The following is a 22,818-nucleotide window of genomic DNA, read 5'->3' as shown; positions in this document are numbered from 1 at the left end:
GAGAATATATGGAATGGTAGCAGTATTTTGTTTTACATAAGATTATAATAAATGGTTATATTGTTAAAGAATGTTAAAGTTATTGTCACGCTGTTCGTAATAATAGTCAGACCGAGGCGCAGCAATGTAGAGTTCCACATGCTTTATTAATAGTGAAACTTTACTAAACAATAAACTGTGACTAGAGGTGCAAGGTGCACTAACTCCAAACACATACATTCAGACAATATCGCATAACCCACAGGTGGAAAAATGCAACTTAAGTATGATCCCCAATTAGAGACAACGATTACCAGCTGCCTCTAATTGGGAATCATACACAAACCCCAACATAGAAAATTAAACCTAGAACCCCACATAGAAATAATAAACTAGACTAAAACCCCTAGTCACGCTCTGACCTACTCTACCATAGAAAATATAGGCTTTCTATGGTCAGGATGTGACAGTTATATTGTTAAATGGGTATATCTTTCATTGAAATGGCCATTGAACAGTAGGAAATGTACGATTATTGTATATGATTTGTTCTCATCTGTGTTTTTGTAATGTGTCTGTACATTAGAGATATCTGTATCGGAGTCATTGGAGATAACATTCTGTTTTATCAACTGAATTAAGTTTGTGTTTCACTATCAGTATGTCATGTGTATTTTCAAGGAGTGTCATTTCCAAAGTCCATGCAGTTCCCTATCTTATTGATAGTCTCCCTGTTTATAGCCTTTAACTTTTCAATCATTGTCTGACAACTTTCTCTCTTTGAGACACACACACATGCATGCTCAGGCAGTATGTGTGTACTGTGCATGGTGGTACTTACAAACATAGACACACCTTCACAATCATTCACATTCACACTGTTTAATACATTGTGTGTGCAGGCTTTTCTGCCCACTCCCACTCTGATAATATTACAATAGATAAACGTTATCAAGTGGAAAGTCCACATTCTCATATCTTTCAAACAGCATACTATTGCTGATACTGTACATTGAGTTACAGCAGAAAGAAATGTAGGGGAGAGTGGGGTAAGTTTGTGCAAAAGGGGTAAGATGAGCCACACTTGTTTCTAAGGAAACCATACACAAAATGTATATTTTTACCAAATATTTAGGGAGAGGCCATCCTTTCATGGAGTCTGTTAAGGAAGAAACCACATGGAAAAAGTGGTAAGCAAGTTATTTGCAAAAAACAGATTTTCACCAAGTCATAGGAATTTGTGTTAGAGGTTTCATGATGCTTGTATCTAAACCAAAGTAGATGATTTTAAGATTGTTCTATACATCAGTTGGGGTCAATATGAGGTCCTAAACCTAGCATGGAATTGCATCCTTGTAGTTGTGTGGGCTAAAATAGTCAAATGTTTGCCTTGGGGTAAGTTGAGCCAATGGCAAGTTGAGTTAATTTAAGTGTTTTGTTCCCAGGTGTAATGCAAGGCATTATCGCTGGCATATGAGATAACAACAGGGCCTGGTCTGTTAAAAGTGTAAAATAATAATAATTGTTTGTTAGGTGTTAAGCCTGCGTTAAAATATGCTTAAAATTATTAAAAGATAAAAAGTTATTGTGATTCTGTTAAATTGTGTTTGGGAAATAAATATAGACATGGTTTTAAACATTTGTATGCGGCTTAATTTACCTTCTCCCGGGGCTCAACTTACCCCATACTACAATTTATCTTCTTAAAATCTGATTTTAAACCAAACCCTAACCTTAACTACACCGCTAACGTTATGCTTAACCTAAATTAAGATTTTGACTTTTGTGGCCAATTTTGACTTTGTGGTTGTGTTATCTAGTGTAAACCGTATTCTTATCACAACGGGGCTTGGCTATCCTTGACAAAGTGCAGTGTTTGAGTGATTGACTGTGTCATCGACTAAAATATTGCTATAACATATGTTGTAATTAGCTGATCCTTAAAAAACTATCCATTGCATTGTAAGATCTGACTTGTGTATGCAACTCCTGGGCAGAGGAAAGCGCCCATTGTATAGAATGTTACAGTAACGTCATCACAATATTGCCAGAGGTGTATTGTATGGACATGTCCTGCGTGTTTAGTGTTTAGAATGTCAATTTCCTGCTATACTTTTTCAGTAGGAAAAGCACAATTACACACACGTTAATAGCTTCCTTTATCCATTTAGCTCACAGTAGGCGTGACAAACGATCGGTCATATGAGCGTCAGTAGCGCTCGAGCAGTCCTGCCCAGTAGCGCCATGTCACCGGGAAACCTCGGCCGCTCGTGAGGATTTTGCAAAGGGATGGAGCGGTATGGCAACGCCGACGTACATTATAAACATCAAGGTACAGTTGCAACCAATTGATACTTTTCGTAGCTAGATATTTCAGACTTTCACATTTAATGGAAATAATATGTGTTTACCAGTTAGCCTAGCCAGCTACATGAAGCCAGCTGATGTTTAGGCTTCGCGCATGATCTCACAGACTACGTGGTTCATGGCAAGCGAGGAGTTCGAGACAACTGGGAACTGAAAAAAACGATGTCAAATCAGTCGGTGATCTTCAGGTCGGAATGTCGGAGCTCTAAGAAAGATGCCCAAGTTTCCGAATTGTAATTCCGAGTTGGATGACAGTTCAAACGATTTTGTTCTCGAGTCAGAGCTCGTTTTTTCCCAGTTGTCCTGAACGCATTGAAGTCAAGGATGTCCGAGATCCCAGTTGTTTTAAACGCGTATATTCACTAGCAGTCTTTATTCCTTGTGTTTGTTTGTTATTAGGCCGTGGGAGTCCGCTATACTTACTCCATATGACAGTCTTGTTGTGTACCTGCTAATCAGCCTACTACCAAAGCAAGTTTGTTTCCAATAGCCTATACCGTTACAGAGCTAAAGCCTACGTCCCTTTTCAGATCATCCTCGCGATGGATATGTGTTCACTTTTATCTAAAAGTGTGTCATCAAACAAACAAAGCACAAACATTCCAAGCTTCTGCGCATGGTCTATCCAACCAAGTTCTCTGTTGGCTAGTGATGTATGTAATGCTGGGGATAGGACCAGATTGTCTTGTTCTACAAATCTATGGTAGAATATTTTAATAGGGCTCGTTGTTGAATAGATAGAGCATTACCATAGTTACATAAAGGTAACAAAAATATTAAAAAAATACCATTGATTGCCATGCTGATAATGCTCAAACATTATTATTTTTTTTTTAATTCGAACCTGAACAGTAGTCCTACTTCCCCTTTAAATCTTGTGACCGGTGAGAGCCAGTGCTGATATGGGCACATGACTCTCTTTCTGTGTGTGTGTGTGTGTGTGTGTGTGTGTGTGTGTGTGTGTGTGTGTGTGTGTGTTGTGAACCACAGCTGCAGAAAGGCAGCATAACAAAGGTGCAGTCAGTGTTCTCTCTAGTCCAGATATATTCCGGCACATTAAATTCACTGTAGTTGGCTGAGGCAGCTAACAATAGGCAGAGTCTTTAACCAATTTGACTTAACAAGACGTGCGTCTGTTACCTATGTCTCTGACCTATTTGGGCTGATTAGCCCATTTCACTACCCTTTTGGATGTTATTATATCATTATGGAAATGGGTAGAGGGCTAGAGAAGATTTCTTAAGTAGTTAACTCCATTGATTAGAGTTCAGTGTTGCAAGTCATTTCAATTTAGTGGCACATTGTTGTCACAGTATTTGAGGAGGCTGCTGAACACTACCTCAATCAGAGACGAGGCATTGATCAATTATGTGATGGAGAGGCATTGAGGTGGTGATAAACTCAGATTTCTCTACTCATTATGACCCCTTCATCACCAACCAGAACAGTTGGAGCCCCGTTAAAATCGTCACTCTGGAAAAGAGCTTGAACAGGTCTTACAGGGATGTTAGGAATTGGATGATCGGATTTTCTATTTCTCCTCTTTTTTTAAAACTTGAAATAGAATTGCAAGTGGGTTGACCCACCTGGTCTCTTGTACTAATTGGGGTCTTTGTTTGTTTAAGGATAACATTCGTCTTTACTTTCTCAGAAGCCTGCAATGTTAGTCATTGCTTAACCCTTCAGTGTGTTACTGTATTAATAACCAAGGCCTACAACAACCTGGAATTTTAATACCCATACCAGACATCCGTTAGACTAATAGAGTTGAAATGAACGACATTCACTCTAATTACAGGAACTTAAAGGCCTCATTAAATGCACGTCATGGAATCCTTTGACATGTTCACATAGGTTAATACCATGACGATGATGAACTAACATCATACCTTCTCTGTTTTTTCTAACAGGTGCTGAATTAGGCTATGGTTTGCCCTGATACATAACGGTAAGAAATGACATGTGTTAAAACTTCTTATGGCTGCAATCCCGGTAACGGGATCGAAATGACAACAGCCAGTGAAAGTGCAAGGTGCCAAATTCAAACAACAGAAATCTCATAATTAAAATTCCTCAAACATACATGTGTTTTATACCATTTTAAAGGTAATCTTGTTGTTAATCCCACCAAAGTGTCCGATTTCAAATAGGCTTTTCAGCGAAAGCACCACAAACGATTATGTTAGGTCACCACCAACTCAAAGAAAAATTCAGCCATTTTTCCAGCCAAAGAGAGGAGTCACAATTAGCACAAATAGAGATAAAATTAATCACTAACCTTTGATGATCTTCATCAGATGACACTCATAGGACTTCATATTACACAATACATATGTCTTGTTCGATTAAGTTCATATTTATATCCAAAAACCTCCGTTTACATTGGCGCCATGTTCAGAAATGCCTCCAAAATATCCGGAGAAATTGCAGAGAGCCAATAACAGAATAACACAAATACTCATCATAAACTTTGATGAAAGATACATGTTTTACATAGAATTAAAGATACACTTGTTCTTAATGCAACCGCTGTGTCAGATTACAAAAAGCTTTACGGCAAAACACAATATTCAATCATCTGAAAACAGCGTTCAGCCACGAAAGAAAGCCATACAGTTACTCGCCCAAATTGTGCAGTCAACAAGACTCATAAAAAGCATTATAAATCTTCACTTTGCTGATCTTCGTCGGAATACACTCCCAGGACTGCCACTTCCACAAGAAATGTTCGTTTTTTTCGGTAATGTCCATCATTTATGACCAAATAGCTATTTTTGTCGTGTGTTTGGTATACAAATCCAACGTCAGGGAAGCGCGTTCACTAAAACCTGACGAAATGTCCAAAGGTTCCGTAACAGTCCATAGAAACATGTCAAACGATGTATTGAATCAATCTTTAGAATGTTTTTAACATAAATCTTGACTAACGTTCCAACCGGAGAATTACATTGACTTCAGATGAGCGATGGAACGGAGCTCCCTCATGTGAACGCGCATGGTTAAAGAATGGTCACCTCATGGCAGACCTGACTAATTGTCCTCTCATCCGGCCCCCCTTCACAGTAGAGTCATCAGACAAAGTTCTACAGACTGTTGACATCCATATCTCGCTGTAATTTCAATGGGAGCTTGGTTGAAAATCTACCAGCCTCAGTTTCCACTTACTTTTTGGATTTTCTCTCTGGTTTTTGCCTGCCATATGAGTTCTGTTATACTCACAGACATAATTCAAACAGTTTTAGAAACTTCAGAGTGTTTTCTATCCAATACTAATAATAATATGCATATATTAGCAACTATGACTGAGGAGCAGGCCGTTTACTCTGGGCACCTCTGTGCACCTTTCATCCAAGCTACTCAATACTGCCCCTGCAGCCATAAGTTAAGAATATATATTACTGCCACTGTCTCTTCTTGTGTCCTTACACAATGCATTCTATACTCTACTGTGCTACTACTGTATTGTAGTACACTAAACTAAGTTTTAGGCCTATAGTTGTCTGCTGTACTTTACAGTCGGCCAAACTCACCCCACGTGTTTAATGCATCATGTCTGCTCTGAAGCCAAGCATTATGCAGACAAAACGTTCTTGTGGTGTGTGGCCTGTGGCCACAGCTTTGCTCGTGATTTTCTAAGAGATGGTCATCTGATCATTGTCCATGTGACACATGCTGAGAATATTACAACTCCTACAACAGTTAATGTCGGCAGGACAATGTTACGTCTTCATTGGTTAAGATATCAACTACTAGACTGTATAACATTGTGACTGATTTGACTTTAGCTGACTACAGGTGAGGTTGTTAATCTGTGTTTCTTAACCTGGTTATTTTCTTTTCTCAGACTGTTAACAGAGCAAACAACCAGTTGACTGATTAAACTGAATGACTATGTAATCTATTTGTCAGGTAGCAGCAGCGCTTCCCAGACCATCCCCCCCAGCCAGCTACCCCACCAACCCTTCAGCCCAGGCCCAGCCATGACAGCCAAGTCGTCCCTGCTCAAGGTGATCCTCCTTGGGGACGGAGGCGTGGGAAAGTCCTCCCTCATGAACCGCTACGTCACCAACAAGTTTGACACGCATCTCTTCCACACCATTGGCGTGGAGTTCCTAAACAAGGAGCTGGAGGTGGACGGGCGCACCGTGACGCTCCAAATCTGGGACACGGCGGGCCAGGAGCGCTTCCGCTCGCTCCGGACACCTTTCTACCGTGGCTCCGACTGTTGTCTCCTAACCTTCAGCGTGGATGACAACCAGAGCTTCCACAATCTCAACAACTGGAAGAAGGAGTTTGCCTACTACGCTGATGTCAAGGAACCTGAGAAGTTCCCTTTCGTGGTCCTGGGTAATAAGTTGGATGTGCCAGAGAGGCAGGTTTCGGGCGAGGACGCCCGCCAGTGGTGCCGCGACAACGGCGGCCACCCGTACTTTGAGACGAGCGCCAAGGACTCGACCAACGTGGCGGCGGCGTTTGAGGAGGCGGTGAGGAGGGTGCTGGCGCAGGAGGAAAGGGGCGAGCACCTCATCCCGACGAACACAGTGGACCTGCACAGGAAGCCTCGCTCTGGTGCCTCCTGCTGCTGAGGAGATGTAGGGTTGATTACCTTTATTTGACTCTTAAAGGCCCAATGCAGCTGTTTATCTCAATTTAAATGGGCAAAAATAGCTTTTTAGCAAAAAAAACTATTTCTCAAGCAAGAATTTTGCTAAGACTGGGAAAACTAGCTGTTTATTGGAAGAGAGGTTTGGAACAGTTTTTGTTGTTGGTCTATTGACCAATCTACCGAACAGTGATGTCACCATTGAAAGCTGAAACTCCCGTCCATGCAAACCTGCTGATTATAATGTCCTGTGTAGATTGTATTTTCGACCACCAACTATCAGGAAATAAACGGATCACATTTTTTCACAGTTTTACAGTGTTCGTTTCATCAGCTGTTTATACAATATGGTATGAAACACAGGAAGATTAGAATTTTGACTGCACTGAGCCTTCAAAGAGACAGTAGGGGCATATTTGAATTTCTGCTGGCCAACTCTGGCCGTAACTTGTGAATACTGTTGATACCAACGGCCACTTGGTTCAAGTTCTCCTTGTTAACTGTGGTTAATGCTTTCGTTCTGCTCTGTTCTCCCATGGTTTACCCGACTGCACGTGCACGCGGACACACAGCCTGTTCATGGCATTATACACACCCAACCCACTTAGGCTATATAAGTTTTATCATACACAGGAGTGCTCATAGTTGGGCCTGCTATTTGACATTCCTTTGCGCTGGCGAGTGTGTTTTTATCAGTGACTACTACGATCAAGAGAATACTTTGTTTTGCGCTTGTCCTTCAGTAATCAAGTAATGACTAAATATTTACATTTTAGTCAAAGCAGACATTATTTGATGTACTTTTTCATACTGGTCCCCTGTGGGAAACGAACCCACAACCCTGCCGTTACAAGCGCCCTGCTCTACCAATTGAGCCACATGGGAAATACTACATTGTCATCCCATCTATTAAATGGGCTGAATGTGCCAAATGTATATTAATATTGTTGATTGTTTAAAACAATCCTATTTTGTATTAACGTTAGTGGTGGTAGTCAGTACACAGACTGACTGAACTACAGTATGTGTTGGGGGGGAAGCCTGAGGGTTCTGTCCAGTCTACATCATTGTACAAATGGAAAGAAAATTCCAGTCAAACCCATTTCTCTGATTATTCTCACTTGGGCTGATTTTAGATTTTAAACCCACTCAACCCAGCCATGCAAATTTTGGCTGTGTGAATTCGAAGCCGTTCATTGGCTGGATCGCGTTCTCTATAGAGACCAATGTTGAATGGACTCCCATCAACATCCATAAGTGTGTCCAGCATTCATAATGACCGTAAGAGCTTTAACATGTTTAATCTCATCCAATTTCCAGATAAACTGTCAAAAGCCTTTCTATAGCCATGTTAATGTGTGTTCGTTAGGAATGGCAGGGCACTGAAGCATGTAGATTTGTCTTTTAGCTACAAAAACATTAGCTTTAATTTATTTAAATGTATTTTCAGTCACTCACTACGCGAACTGGTGCACCCGAAGCCTCAGGATATAAGTGCATTAGCTCGCCTAACTGTTCTCGGAGAGTTTGGAAATGAATGGCTTTTTAATGTTATGTTGCCTGGACCTGGACTAACCATTTAGGAATGGAGCAGCAAACCCAGGGCCATTGCGCCACAGTTTGTGATAATAGGCTTTAGGCTGACTTGTGCCATCATGAGTTCTGTGTACTATAGCTCCAAGGAAACCAGTCGTAAATGCATACCAGTTGTTTCTATGTTTTGCTGTAAAACAAAACCAACCATGACACACTAAAAACTGTAGGCCTAATGTACTTTTGTTTTTATGTAAAAAAATATATATCGTTGGTAATTTGACAAAAGACCCCCCAAAAAAATGATGTTACCAGTATTCAAATGCAAACCAGTCATTTCTATAGCAGGGTTCCCCAACTGGCAGCCGGCGGCACACCAAGATTTCTGAGCATATACAGTACCAGTCAAATGTTTAGACACACCTACTCATTCAAGGGTATCTCTTTATTTTCTACATTGTAGAATAATAGTGAAGACATCTCAACTATGAAATAACACATATGGAGTCATGTCGTAACCAAAAAAGTGTTAAACAAATCAAAATATATTTGAGATTCTTCAAAGTAGCCACACTTTGCCTTGATGACAACTTTGGACACTTGGCATTCTCTCAACCACCTTTCCAACAGTCTTGAAGGAGTTCCCACATATGTTGGCTGCTTTCCCTTCACTCTGCGGTCCAACTAGATCATCCGTTCACCTACTCTGCGTCTCACAAAGACACGGTGGTTGGAACCAAAAATAAAACATTTGGACTCATCAGACCAAAGGACAGATTTCCACCGGTCTAATGTCCATTGCTTGTGTTTCTTGGCCCAAGCAAGTATCTTCTTCTTATTGGTGTCCTTTAGTAGTGGTTTCTTTGCAGCAATTCGACCATGAAGGCCTGATTCACACAGTTGATGTTCATGTGTCTGTTACTTGAACTCTGTGAAGCAATCTGAGGTGCAGTTAACTCTAATGAACGTATCCTCTGCAGCAGAGGTAACTCTGGGTCTTTCTTTCCTGTGGCGGTCCTCATGAGAGCCAGTTTCTTCATTGCACTTGATGGTTTTTGCGACTGCAACTGAAGAAACATTCAGTTGTTCCGCATTGACTGACCTTCATGTCTTAAAGAAATGATGGGCTGTTGTTTCTCTTTAAATTATACTTTTATTTAACTCGGCAAGTCAGTTAAGAACAAATTCTTATTTACAATGACGGCCTACCCACGGCCAAACCTGGACAATGCTGGGCCAATTGTGCGCAGCCCTATGGGACTCCCATATTTCCACCAGTCTAATGTCCATTGCTCATGTTTCTTGGCCCATGCAAGTCTCTTCTTCTTCTTATTGTCCTTTAGTAGTGGTTTCTTTACTGCAATTTGACCATGAAGGCCTGATTCACACAGTCTCCTCTGAACAGTTGATGTTGAGATGTGTCTTATTTGAACTCTGAAGCATTTATTTGGGCTGCGATTTTTGAGGCTGGTAACTCAAATGAACTTATCCTCTGCAGCAGAGGTAACTCTGGGTCTTCCTTTCCTGTGGTGGTCCTCTTGAGAGACAGTTTCATCATAGTGCCTAATGGTTTTTGCGACTGCACTTGAAGACACTTTCAAAGTTCTTGAAATTTTACGTATTGACTGACCTTCATGTTTTAAAGTAATGACGGATTGTCGTTTCTCTTTGCTTATTTGAGCTGTTCTTGCCACAATATGGACTTGGTATTTTACCAAATAGGGTTATCTTCTGTATACCATCCCTACCGTGTCACAACACAACTGATCAAACATATTAAGAAGGAAAGAAATTCCTCAAACTTTTAACAAGTCACACCTGTTAACCTCTCTTGGGTACGTGAGACGTTAGTGTCCCACCTCTTCAACAGCCAGTGAAATTGCTGGGCGCCAAATTCAAATACAGAAATACACATTAAAAATTCAGAAAACAAAACATATTTTACATAGGTTTAAAGATTAACTTCTTGTGAATCCAACCACGGTGTCAGATTTAAAAAAATGCTTTACGGCGAAAGCATACCTTACGATTATTTGAGAACATAGCCCACTAGACAAATCATTACAAACAGTAACCTGCCAAGTAGAAGTCAGAAGTCAGAAATAGAGATAAAATTAATCCCATACCTTTGATGATCTTCATATGGTTGCACTCAGCAGACATTCATTTACTCAAATGTTCCTTTTGTTCGATAAAGTCTCTTTATATCCAAAAACCTCCGTTTTGTTCGCCTTTTTTTCAGTAATCCACATGCTCAAACGCAGTCAAAACAGGAAGACAAAAAAATCCAAATTGTATCCGTAAAGTTCATAGAAACATGTCAAACGATGTTTATATTCAAACCTCAGGTTGTTTTTAGCCTAAATAATCGATAATATTTCAACCGAACAATAACGTTGTCAATTTAAAAGGTAAACAAGAAACGCACTCTCTCGGTCTCACGCATGAAAAAGCTCTGACACTTTAGGGTCCACTCAGACTGCTCTTACTTCCTAATTTTTCAGAATACAAGCCTGAAACAATTTCTAAAGACTGTTGACATCTAGTGGAAGGCATAGAAACTGCAAATTGAGTCCTAAGTCAATGGATACTGTAATGGCATTGAATAGAAAACTACAAAACCAAAAAAATATATATACTTCCTGAATGGATTTTTCTCAGGTTTTTGCCTGCCAAATCAGTTCTGTTATACTCACAGACACTATTTTAACAGTTTTGGAAACTTTAGAGTGTTTTCTATCCAAATCTACCAGTTGCATGCATAGCATATCTTCTGGGCCCGAGAAGCAGGCAGTTTAATTTGGGCATGCATTTCATCCAAAATTCCGAATGCTGCCCCCTACCCTAGAGAAGTTAATTGAAATGCATTCCAGGTGACAACCTCATGAAGCTGTCAAGGCAAAGGGTGGCTACTTTGAAGAATCTCAAATATAAAATATTTGGATTTAACACCTTTTTTGCTTACTACATGATTCCATGTGTGTTATTTCCTTGAACGAGTATGTGTGTCCAAACTTTTGACTGGTATTGTGTATAATTATTTTTTGTTGGACATAAGACTGTAAAAACATTGGCAAATCAGCTCCAAGTGATTTTTATTTTGGAAGTGTGTTCCAAATTATTCCCGCGCATTATAGAAAAATATGTGATCATATACAATTGTAAGCAAGGTTTGAAATTTGTTTGTCAAATATTCGATCTTTGGACTTCTTGTGGTCAATTTGCATTCTAAAAATAATTTATTTTCTGTTCCCCTGACCATCCACTCAATTGTTTTTCTCCTGTTCCAGCGTCTTGCATTAAAACATGAACCAACCTGAAACACTATAAATACGTCTTAAATTTTTTTTATGTGTGTTGAAATAAAAAGTTGGCCATTTTAAACCTATGTTGAAGTAATGTGCTCCTTCTGTGGAGTGTGTCTGGTCTTCCACTGACCAATGTACTGTCGGTCAACTGTAGGCCAAATACACTGCTATCCTAATTTGTGCGGACCCCTTTCTTGGGGTGTAGGGTGAAGTTTCCCCTAGATGCTGATCTTGGGTCAGTTTTGTATTTCCCCCACTAATGGTTAAGTTTACGATTTGGGGGAGGGAGTGGATCCTAGATCTGTACCTATGGGAAACTTCACCCTGGAGCTTTCCTTGGTCTTAATCAATAGTTTTGGACTACCATTTTAGGAAATGAACAATGCTACATTTTTCCACCAGGTGGACTCCGCATCTCACCAAACTCTACAAAGGCAACACCCCAAGGTTGTCCCATCACTGTGGTTGAGGGTGAGCGCTGGGGCGCGTTCAGCAGGACGCACATTTTGGAATGTTCAGATAGAAATAGGCTATGTAGAACAAACATCGCTCTCTGATACATAGAATAAGGAATCACATCAGCTATATAAATGGCATTTCTATCTGCAACATTCTACAACGTTTGGCAACTGACTTGTTCAAAGCATATGTCATTCATCCCATTGCGTGTGTGTTTAACAGGAAGTCCAAACTTGTAAGAAAGCGACAGAAAGCAGCTCTTTCACGATAAAATATCGGTTTTACTAGAGAAGGTTACAAAAATCATCACTATACAGGAGTCATATAACTATTTAAAACTTTAAAGAAAAACAATAATGAAACAACTACAAGGTCTACAATGTCATCAAGGTACAATGGATATCTTTAAAAAAATAAGAGAGTTGAGTGGGGGCAAACGCTGCCTACCATAGTTGTCAGTACAATTGACTACACATCACCTGAAAAACTGCAAAGACACAGTCATGTCGCCTTCATGCAATAACGAGGAAACGACAACACACCCTGACTGACACGCATCTTATATGAACCGGAACATGCGCTTGCCTACATCGACCTGGTGGCAAAGCACACTGTATTATATCAAACATAACACACATGGGAATATAGTCCTTTTTTCAGTATTTAGACGTTTGCACACGTGGACAATACCGACATGCCTTTTCATACGAAAGTTAAATAAATTATTGTTTCACTGGTGTGAGGAAGATAACTTGGGAGCTTGGGACTATAAGGTTCTATCTGCAAAAAGATGATTGTGAGATAATTGGCTTTACAGTTTCGAGCCCTCGTTGGTTTGAATGGGGTCAGACATTTTATCTTGTATTCTTTTGAATTAATTTGAACTTAACATGGCTTGGGGTATTTAGAGTATACTGTATGTAGGTAGAGTACATTGAACAGAACAAGGCTATGTCACTAACTCAATTTAGACTAAAATGCAGATACCTTATAGTCCGAAGCACTTGAACTACTCTGATCATTATTATAGAATAGGTCATGATAATCAAATGATATCTGGGGGAAAAAAAGAAAATTCCTGACTTGTTATATTGTAAACATCCAAACGGTATCTGTTCATATAAACAGGCCTAAAAGTATGACAGATGAGTCACTTTCATTTGGCTTGCCATAGTAAAATAATTACAAATAATGTCAAAGACAAGTTATTAATTACTTTAGCACAGGGAAATATTCAGCTGCCTAAAACTGATAAAAAAACATTGAAAACCATTTTGTACATTTTTTTTCTTCACATTTCAAAATGTATACAATTACAAGCACCACCGCCATCATGACTCTGTATTTGCTTCCTTCTCACAACATACCGTTTTAAAAGATGTTACATTACTATTATATTTAATGCAGAACAAGTAATTGGATGCTAAACATATACTCCAAAAGGAAACATTTACATATTGGTAATCAAAGGTAAATTGGCATGGTAAAACATTGACCGTGCTCTCCACATTCAGGACGTGTCATTCAATAGAACTTCCTTTGGGGTGGTCCATATATTTACAGGTGAACTTCACCCCTTTAAGGGTGGACTTGTCTTGAGGAAAGTGAATGTATGATTCCAAAAACCAGGAGGAGAAAGAAATCCACCCTTCACAGTTGTGTACAATGAACACAATGAACAAACATTGGGCCTTTTGTTATGTTCACTTCAGCTGTGGCCTTGCCTTGTAACAAGTGTGTGCTTAATCAGTGAAGTGTTAGCCTGGTCCCAGTTAGTGGAGTTTTTATTTTGGTTTAGTACCTGAGGTATGTATAATGTATCATTTACAAACAGAACAAGGCAATCTGACCTTGAGTGTTGGTTTGTCCTGTGGGTTTAGAAGCAAGGCCATTTCCAGAGAAAACCTGCCATTTAGAGGGCTAGGTGGAGGTTCACTAGCCTGGTCCCAGATCAGTCTGTGCCGTCTTGCCAATTCCTATGGTCATAATAACATGACAGTGACCATAGGAGCTGGCAAGACAGCGCAAACAGATCTGGGACCAGGCTAGAGGTCCACCTGCAGGTCAAGGTAATGCGCTAACACTGCAGACAGCTGCTGACAGAACTGCTGCTTTGGGCCAACAGTCACGTTAGTGTGTCCGTAAGTGTGGAATGTGTCCAATCCGGTTAGGGTACAACACATGTTTTTCTCCTCAGGCCAAAATGAAGAGTTACTTAACAGAAATTTCTGGATGTCAATAAAGGATTGGGAAAGTTAACGTAATAGTAGGAATATTTTCTATGAGAGGCACCCTGAGATGCTGTGTATGTAATGTATACATGGGTTTTGTAATTCTACTTTACCTTTTTATATTTTTGATACAAGCATTACCATAAAAAAAAGCAAAAAACTAAATCAGGTTAAACAGGGTTGCGATAAGATAACCAAAGGAGAAAAATACCAGAAATAAGAGAAGACCAGATAAATATAATAATAGTAAACCTGTCATACTTTGAAGTAGTATAAAAAAAAACATTCATACATACACATTCGCACAATATATTCATATATATATAAAACACCAAAAAAACGGGACATTTTGTGGCACGCTTCCTCAGGAGTTGTGCAGACAGTGACCTTGTTGTTAGGCGGTTATTAGGAGCTGTGTTAGTGCTGTGCTGTGATTGGCTCAGAGCAGTTAGGCTATGGCAGCAGGGTTGCGCTCAGTAACGGTCCAATCGAGAGCAAACGTTTGCAAACAGGAAGAGGTACCACCTAACCTGAGCTCATCCAATAGGAACTTCTCATATACCTGTTCCGTTTGAAAACGTTTGCTCCTGTTTGGACAAAGGACCTGATTCAGATTTGAGAAAGTGTGCTCAACTCAGACTTTCGCTTAAATTGTCCATTGATGATAATGGAAGACATGTGCTGTATTTCATTTACACAGGCAGTCCAATTCTGATATTTTGTTCACTAATTGGTCTTTTGACCAATCAGATAAGCTCTGAAAAAGAATTGATGTGAAAAGATATGATTGGTCATAGGACCAATTAGTGGGGAAATAAATCAGAATTGGGCTCCCTGTGTAAATGTAGCCAACGTGTGACAATTTGAGTTGAGCGCACATATCTCAAGTCAGAACACCGCCCATAGTGAAGGAGACCCAGGTGTTGCTTTTACTCAGAAGGGGGTTGAAGGTTACATGTGTGAAGGGGTGGTTGGCCGTCTCTTATGAGTAAGAGGAGTTGAGACCCTCCTTGGAGCCACCCTCCTCCACGTCGTCGTCCTTTGTCTTGATGTCCTGGTACTCGTTCTGGTTGCAGGAGCTCCTCAGGTAGGCCCAGTTCGCCGACAGGATCATCAGATAGTGGATCTGTGGGAGGGGGGGGATGTGCATAGGGTGGTGGCCAGTGAGAGGGTTAGTTAGCCAAAGCGAGCTAGATGAGTAGACGATACATATTATGTTGACCAGTCTACCAGATGTCAAACGAGACACATTAGCATTGCTACTGTACAATGTCAGTATTTTTTGGTTAGGTTGGCTAGGTTAGTATTAGTAAATGACAGAAAACCAAGTCAGTGGGGATTAAACTTCTCCAAACAGTCACTATCCTAAAAAGAGAGGACAATGGTCTTGGTTTTCCTTCACATTTTATGTTTATTTTGCATAAACTAAAAAGGCACAACGTCTTTCATAACAAATATCACAAAAAGAGACTAGCCTAAACAGGCTAAAAAAGACTAACTTCAAGCTAGACAGTTGGAATTTGGGGGAAAGATATTAAAGTCTCATTGAAAAGAAAACTATATCCTTTGATTAGAATAACTACAGAATATTCTAGTAATCTGAAGCTAGATACAGCAACACAAATATTCCCTTCTTCTTACACTGGCGCTGTTCCTCTGTATTGATAATCTATCCGTCCTCAATGCTACGTGCCTGCTCTACTTGAATGAACTGGTCAACCTCGCCATAGCCTTGACTGGTGGTCCCACATGGTACTGTACTCCTACTGTACTGGATCAGTACCTCTAGGCACATATCCTGTCTGGAGAGAGAATGGACCTCAGCCATGTTCGCTAATCATGCACTCACTAGTCCCCTCAGTGTGGTTAAAAGGCATGTGTTGGAAGCAAAGGCACACAGATCTATCTGTATTACGTTAACAGTCGCGTACGCTTCTCTACGTGCTGCAGTGCTACATACTCTCCTCCCGCACCCTCTGTCTTTCTTTCTCTTCATCTTTCTTTCTAAACTCTCTTTCTTTTTTTTGCTCTCTCACTTTCTATCCTTTCTCTCTCTTCCCTCATTCTCTCGCTCTCTAATACGGCTCGGAGAACTTTGTGGAGCGGCGGTCGCCGTGGCTCATAAACTTGAGAACAGCGTAGTTATACGTGGTGGCCATCATGTAGATCAGCTGGGAGGGAGAGATGAGAAGACAGACTTGGGTGAGAAACAAAGTCAATGACCAGGAGGCCTTTGGGAGGCCAGTGCTGTTCTTAGAGGGCATCTGGCTAGATGGTGCAGTACTGTACCTTCATATTGCATAGATCTACATCTATAAACAAAGTTAGACTGCCACAGCGCACACAATTTCAGATGGCCATCTATGTGCTGAATCTGCTCACACCCACTAATGAGCAATCCAAGTTTGGTAGAGTAGCTGAAAGGCATTAAGCCCTGTTGCCTCAGTGGAGAGCATGGCCCCATGACCCCATGACCCCATTACTGAGTTCAACGGCGTTCAACTAGCCATCACATAATGACAACCACACTGATTGGATAAAACAACTTAATTATTTGCAAAAAAATGATGTACAAATCATTAGCTCCACCTATGAAGACATGCAAGTCTTGTTCTATCATCTCTGGTACAAAATACTGTATGGTCAGAGTCTTGTGAGGCATTCCTCTCCATTGGCCACAAAGTAAATGTGTATTATCCAGGAGCTCTTTCATCTGGCCTATGTCAATGTGTGTCCAGCCAGAAGCTATAGGGCAGACTTTCACCCTCAGGAAAACTGAGTCAGAACCATGAAGCGTGGAGGAGGGATTACCATGGCAACAGATCAGTGTACCATGGCAACGCATGCAAATGATTCAAACATGGGGAATTCGGGATATAGGGCATCCAAAGCTTACCAATGCAATGAGGGTGGCGCCTGCCCCAGCACACGCAACAATGTACAGGTGGAAAGACAGGTAGAACTGGAAAACATGGAGACCAATCTCTGGTTAGTGATGATACTTTGATTGACACTCATAAAATATGTCCTTTCCACAATCAGCCTCTGTATAATTAGAGTACATTATTTTTGCGCTTTTGACAAATGTATAAAACATTTTTTTTTTTGACAAAAAAAGAAATAAGTAGTGAATAGGAAGGTTTATATGATATTCCTATTATATGAGGTTCATGAAGGTTCATATGATGTGCATAAAGATTTACAGGAGGAGGAGGGGGTTGCCGTTCTCACCTCGCTTGTGCTACAGATGTCTCCTAGTGTAGATCCGCAGGCTTTGCCGGGTGTCGCATTCCATGGAATAATACCTAGACAATCAGGAACAAGAGATATCGGTTAGAACCAACAGACAGGCCCTATTCAGCGCAGAGTGGTCAATCACTTCACTTGTACAACATTTGTTGGAAAAACCAGTTGAGTTGACCTTGTGTGATAGTAAACTGTTTATACCATCTGCCATTAAAGTGGACAGATGGTGATGACGCACTGCTTCAGGGTGATGGTAATAGTTATAAACACGATATAGATGTCGGTGCAGTAAATGACTTAAACACCCTATAGATATTGACATGTAAAGGCTAAGTGTTATCAGCACCTGTAGCGAAGGCATACTGTTAATAAGATACATCCTACCACTGCCAAGTGGACGTACGTCACACTCCTTGCATTAGGCCCTTATGCAGGGCTATATCCTGATGTGGAGAATCTATACATGGACGTGTTCTGCTGGATGCTATAGGCAGAATGGCCTTCATATGAATATGGGTCATACTCCATACTCCAACCAGGTTGAAATGTTATTACACGGACCAGTGTGTGTGTTACTGAGTGACACTCACCGTACTGCCTGACGTCCACACAGATGGAGTCGGGATCGGTGATGTTGGCCATGGGGGACTTCATGGCAGCACAGGTAGTCCACATGTTGTAGAAGAGGAAGACGGGAATGGCTGAGAAGCCAAAGATCCCCAGGAAGGCCAGGCCCAGGATATACGTAAGGAATACAAACTGACGAAGAGGGAGAAGAGTTAGTGACATAATCACCCTCGTCGTAATCCCCATCGTTATCATCATCATATAAGCATTTCGCAAAACACCCGCAATAACATCTGCTAAAAATGTGTACGTGACCAATACAATATGATCATCATCGTCATTTACCATCATCCTCGTCATCATCATCATCCTCGTTGTCTTGATCATTATCAGCCTTGACATTGAAATCTACTGCTATACCTAACATAACACTGTACTATGTATACGTATCCATCAGTACGACATCACCTAATGACAGAGGATATTTATAACCAAGCTCGTCCTCATCTTCATCACCATATAGTCATCCATATTGGCCTGATACATGACACAATACTGGTTAGAAGGGTGGAAAAAAAAGTTTCATCCGACATTAGATTGACGACACTCAGGAGAATACAACCGTCCTCATAGCAGCCTTAAAGGAAATGCATGCACGTCATGAACGTCATGTGTGCGGTTGTACGTGTGTGCGCATGTATGCATGCACGTGACTGTATATGTGTGTGTGTGTGTATATGTATTCATTAGTGCAATGTGTGTGTGTGTGTGTGTGTGTGTGTGTGTGTGTGTGTGACCGTATTTGTGTGTGACCATATGGGTGTGTGTGTATTCATATCTCACCGTAGCTGTGATGCAGCGGCCACACACGGTGGTCTTGAACTGGCTCTGCAGCTCCTTCTTAACGGCGCTGGTGGTGTAGAAGCCCTCAGCCAGCAGGATGATCCCATAAACAAAGAAGAAGGAGGCGATGCCATAGATGACGTACTGCATGGTCTGGATCCTGCTCGGACGGATATAGTAAACAATGTGAAGACAGGCGCATTCATATTGAATAACCTGGATAAGACTTGTTCAAAGACATATACCTTTACAAACTTTTACAAACATGCCCCCCCCCCCCCCCAGACACACACACAACTTACACGATGGTGAGGGTGGCGTGGTCAGTGGTGATCTGGGAGAAGTGGTTCTCCAGCATGGTCAGTGTGCCGGTCAGCGCCACGTGACCACACCCGCAGAACAGAGCCACGCCTGAGAAACAGAGGATGGTGGCCACCAGCGAGGCGTAGGGCACGCCGCCCAGACACTTGATGCAGCATTCGAAGCAACCTGCAGGGGGAGACAGAGAGCACCTTGCTTAGGAGCAAATAACTACACAGTTGGTCAATGTTTATTTGTTCTTGAGCTACATTAGCCTATAACTCAACCTCTTGCTACATTATAATGTAGGCAAACATTGGAACTATACTATGTATGTTTTTGTACAGGAGAGCAACCGTCACTACTTTAATTAATCATGAATTAGTGAATTCATAAATGCTAAATGTGATCTGATTTAGCAGCCCATGTCATATTTGACTGAGAAAGGGATTCACTGTATGCTGTAGCCTGAAACCCTTGAGGATTAGCATTCTTGCTAACCTGTGTGGAGTAAACAATGCTTTGACAGAAACAACCAAGTCACATTTACAGTAAAGTTGACAGATACAGTAGTCTCACTGTCTCCAACCAAGAGCCACAACATGTCTCCTCTTCATCCATATCGGAACCATTTTCACTTCATCATTGCAACTTTCCCCAGTTAGAATTGACACGCTCAAGCACCCAGGAGTGTTAAATATTACTTGTGCTTCGTAGTACAAGCTCCTTTCTTCCTCTCTAGCCCCCCCCCCCCACAAAAATCCCTTTCCTTTTACTTCATAGAGAAACATACACAAAGCACGTTTGACCAACTTTTGAATAATGCACCGTTTAATTCTAAATGAATCCCTTTTAACCAATGGCATAAATAATGCACAGTCTAAATAAATGATTGCTACTTATTGTCAGAGCAGTGGTTTCTGGGCCATAGGCAAACAGACCTGGGCCATGTTCATTAGGCACCAAGCGGAAGAAAACAGACAAACAGGGAGGGACTACCTGAGCTTGTTTTCGTTTTCCGTTGCAACACGTTTTCCTATGGTGTGTCCTAATGAATACCACTCAGATGTGTGGAACTGCTGATAGCTCAAATCTTCCACAAGCACACAGTGGTCAGATCTCCTATTGGACGTTCATAATACGTATACAGAACCAATGCTAACCAGTGCTAGCACCACGAGATTCTATCATTAACCGTTGACTTCACGCATTGCTAGACTAGATCCCTGACCAGTCCTCTGTGCACAGCACCCAGTCATACCATCTAATGTACACTACTAGTTCAACAAAGGCAGGATGAGAGAGTTATGAGGGGTATGCTATATTAAATACTGTGTCATATGGTGAGTCAACGGTACAATGCTTTGCCTATGGCAGCTACAAAACAAAAACTCTATAGTGTAGCCATGACTCCTATTCTTTTTGTTTTGTTTCAAGACCATTAAATCTGACGTCGCATTGGCAGTGCACAGTGATAAGCTCACAAAGAGTTACGTGCAGGGTTGTAATGAAGGACCATTGTGGGAGGCGGTGGAGCGGGTTTGGCAGTACTATGGTTTCTAGTTCCTCGGAGAAGTAGGCAACAGCAGTGTTGTTAGAGGGGAAAAGAGAGAACGAAGGAACGAAAAATGAGGAAAAAAAACATTGCATTAAAGACAAGTGTTAAGGCTTATGTAACTGCGCATTATAAATAGCTCCGCATTGCAAACGTGGGACGTTACTCTGGGAAGATTTTGCACTCCCTTACATGTGCCACTGTTTCCATGACAACCTGCTCCAATTGGCATCTCACACACTAATTACAGACCGGGAAATTTCTTCAGGAGTGTTATGGCGCTTTCTTTTTCAGTTATTCCTCCAAATAAACAAATCCATTGTGATTTTATATTTTCAATTTTGGAGGATGTACCCATAGTTTATTTTTTAAATTCAATTTATGAAGCTGAAATGAATGTCGGGACAGACCCGACTGAAAAGAAGGAGCCTATAGGCTATTCTGTTTCTATAGTGACGGGTGACAGAGTTGACTGTTAATGACATCCACATGCCAACATCAATGGAATCCCATAATATCAGGCAAAGCATTTAGTCGCCCTCATTAGTGTTGCTTCCAACTGACGATTCACAGGACTATGGACTTCAATGTCAACTGGATATGAACAGTTTGTTACAGGCATTGAGATAAGAGTTCTACAGAATATTTCAAGAGAGCACTAAGGTTGGCTTATCCAGAAAACACAAAGGGTTAAATCTAGGAGGCAGCTGCTGCTGAGCGAGAAGCTGAAACTCCAAGATGAGGCGTTAGTTGGTTGCATAAGAGTACGGAGACGGAGCGAGCGTTGCATAATGGATCTCTATCCCATTAATGTTAATGAAGTACCAAGGCAAGGCATGGATGGATGTGAATGGGGCACTAACTCCTCTAACATCTCAGCAGAGAACCTGGCTAAACGACCAGAACTCAAAGGGGGTTTGTCGAAATTGGACAAACAGGTCGGGCCCCCCCTGCGTCTTGTGCCCCCTTGTCAAATGGAATGTTCCACCAGTACTCCACTTCCTGCTTTAAACGAGGGGCCTCATCCAGGGCTAGGCTGCTTGTGGCGATGCCAGCTGAGCTGAGCGTTTATCATCACAGTTAAAGTGCACTAATGGGAAACAGAAAGGCATGAGTGGACGGCCGCGGCGGAGCAGAACGGAAATCGATGGGCTATTCGTTAGAGGAGAATTTAGGTGACAGAGCGAGGTCGAGTCCATCTGGCTCACTCTGCCCTGCTCTCTCTGGGGTGAAATATGAGAACTACAGGGCCCCAGTAGAGCTAGCACAAGGCTATATGTCTGTATGCCCAGTAGAAATATAGACAGAGGCCTCAGACCAGACACAAGGCTATATATCTATATGCCCAGTAGAGCTAAGGACAGAGGCCTCATACCAGACACTAGTTCTCCACCTTCAATGATTCCCATGTTGTTTGGGTGGAATCTGACACTATAATAAAACCAACCTTAAACCCATTCAGAATGACAGAGTATGAAATACTATGGGTATATTTACGATTATAAACTGGGTGGTTTGAGGCATGAATGCTGATTGGCTGACAGCCAGGTATAACAAAACATGAATTTTTACTTCTGTAATTACATTGGTAACCAGTTTATAATAGCAATAAGGCACCTCAGGGGTTTGTGATATATGGCCAATATACCACGGCTAAGGGCTGTATCCAGGCACTCCATGTTGCGTTGTGCGTAAGAACAGCCCTTGGCCATATACCACACCCCCCCGGGCCTTATTGCTTAAGTATAGCCTTTGCGTTTTGTGAAGTATGGGAGCCTATGAGGCTCAGTTGGAGAATTACAGTGGCAAAATAGGAAACTGTCTTTC

The 22,818-nt window shown here is 41.3% G+C and overlaps 2 protein-coding genes across 4 annotated transcripts in view; one reads left to right on the top strand and one right to left on the bottom strand.

Annotated features, from left to right (window-relative positions):
* Positions 1 to 2,144: 2,144 nt before the first annotated feature.
* LOC129840696 (ras-related protein Rab-9A-like) lies at positions 2,145 to 11,813 on the top strand. The gene is made up of 3 exons (XM_055908777.1): positions 2,145 to 2,311; positions 4,257 to 4,294; positions 6,256 to 11,813. Exon 3 carries the CDS (start codon positions 6,327 to 6,329, stop codon positions 6,930 to 6,932), a length of 606 nt encoding a protein of 201 aa, XP_055764752.1. The 5' UTR covers positions 2,145 to 2,311; positions 4,257 to 4,294; positions 6,256 to 6,326; the 3' UTR covers positions 6,933 to 11,813.
* Positions 11,814 to 12,509: 696 nt separating this feature from the next.
* Positions 12,510 to 22,818, bottom strand: part of LOC129840693 (proteolipid protein DM gamma-like) — a 30,308-nt gene continuing 19,999 nt past the window's right edge. For 2 of the 3 annotated variants that reach the window (XM_055908773.1, XM_055908774.1), the window contains exons 2-7: positions 19,439 to 19,625; positions 19,137 to 19,296; positions 18,317 to 18,485; positions 17,712 to 17,785; positions 17,377 to 17,442; positions 12,510 to 15,606 (exon numbers count right to left, since the gene is read on the bottom strand). In XM_055908773.1, coding sequence (XP_055764748.1) covers positions 15,463 to 15,606; positions 17,377 to 17,442; positions 17,712 to 17,785; positions 18,317 to 18,485; positions 19,137 to 19,296; positions 19,439 to 19,625 — 800 coding nt within the window. In that variant the 3' untranslated portion in view covers positions 12,510 to 15,462. Of the gene's footprint in view, positions 15,607 to 15,871; positions 16,652 to 17,376; positions 17,443 to 17,711; positions 17,786 to 18,316; positions 18,486 to 19,136; positions 19,297 to 19,438; positions 19,626 to 22,818 lie in introns of those variants that run through there. The other variant, XM_055908775.1, reaches the window with a different exon arrangement.

The sequence above is a fragment of the Salvelinus fontinalis genome, chromosome 41 (assembly GCF_029448725.1).
Source record: "Salvelinus fontinalis isolate EN_2023a chromosome 41, ASM2944872v1, whole genome shotgun sequence".
Lineage (NCBI taxonomy): Eukaryota > Metazoa > Chordata > Actinopteri > Salmoniformes > Salmonidae > Salvelinus > Salvelinus fontinalis.
Note: the sequence above shows the minus strand (reverse complement) of the source record. Positions and strands in the feature narration are given on the sequence as shown.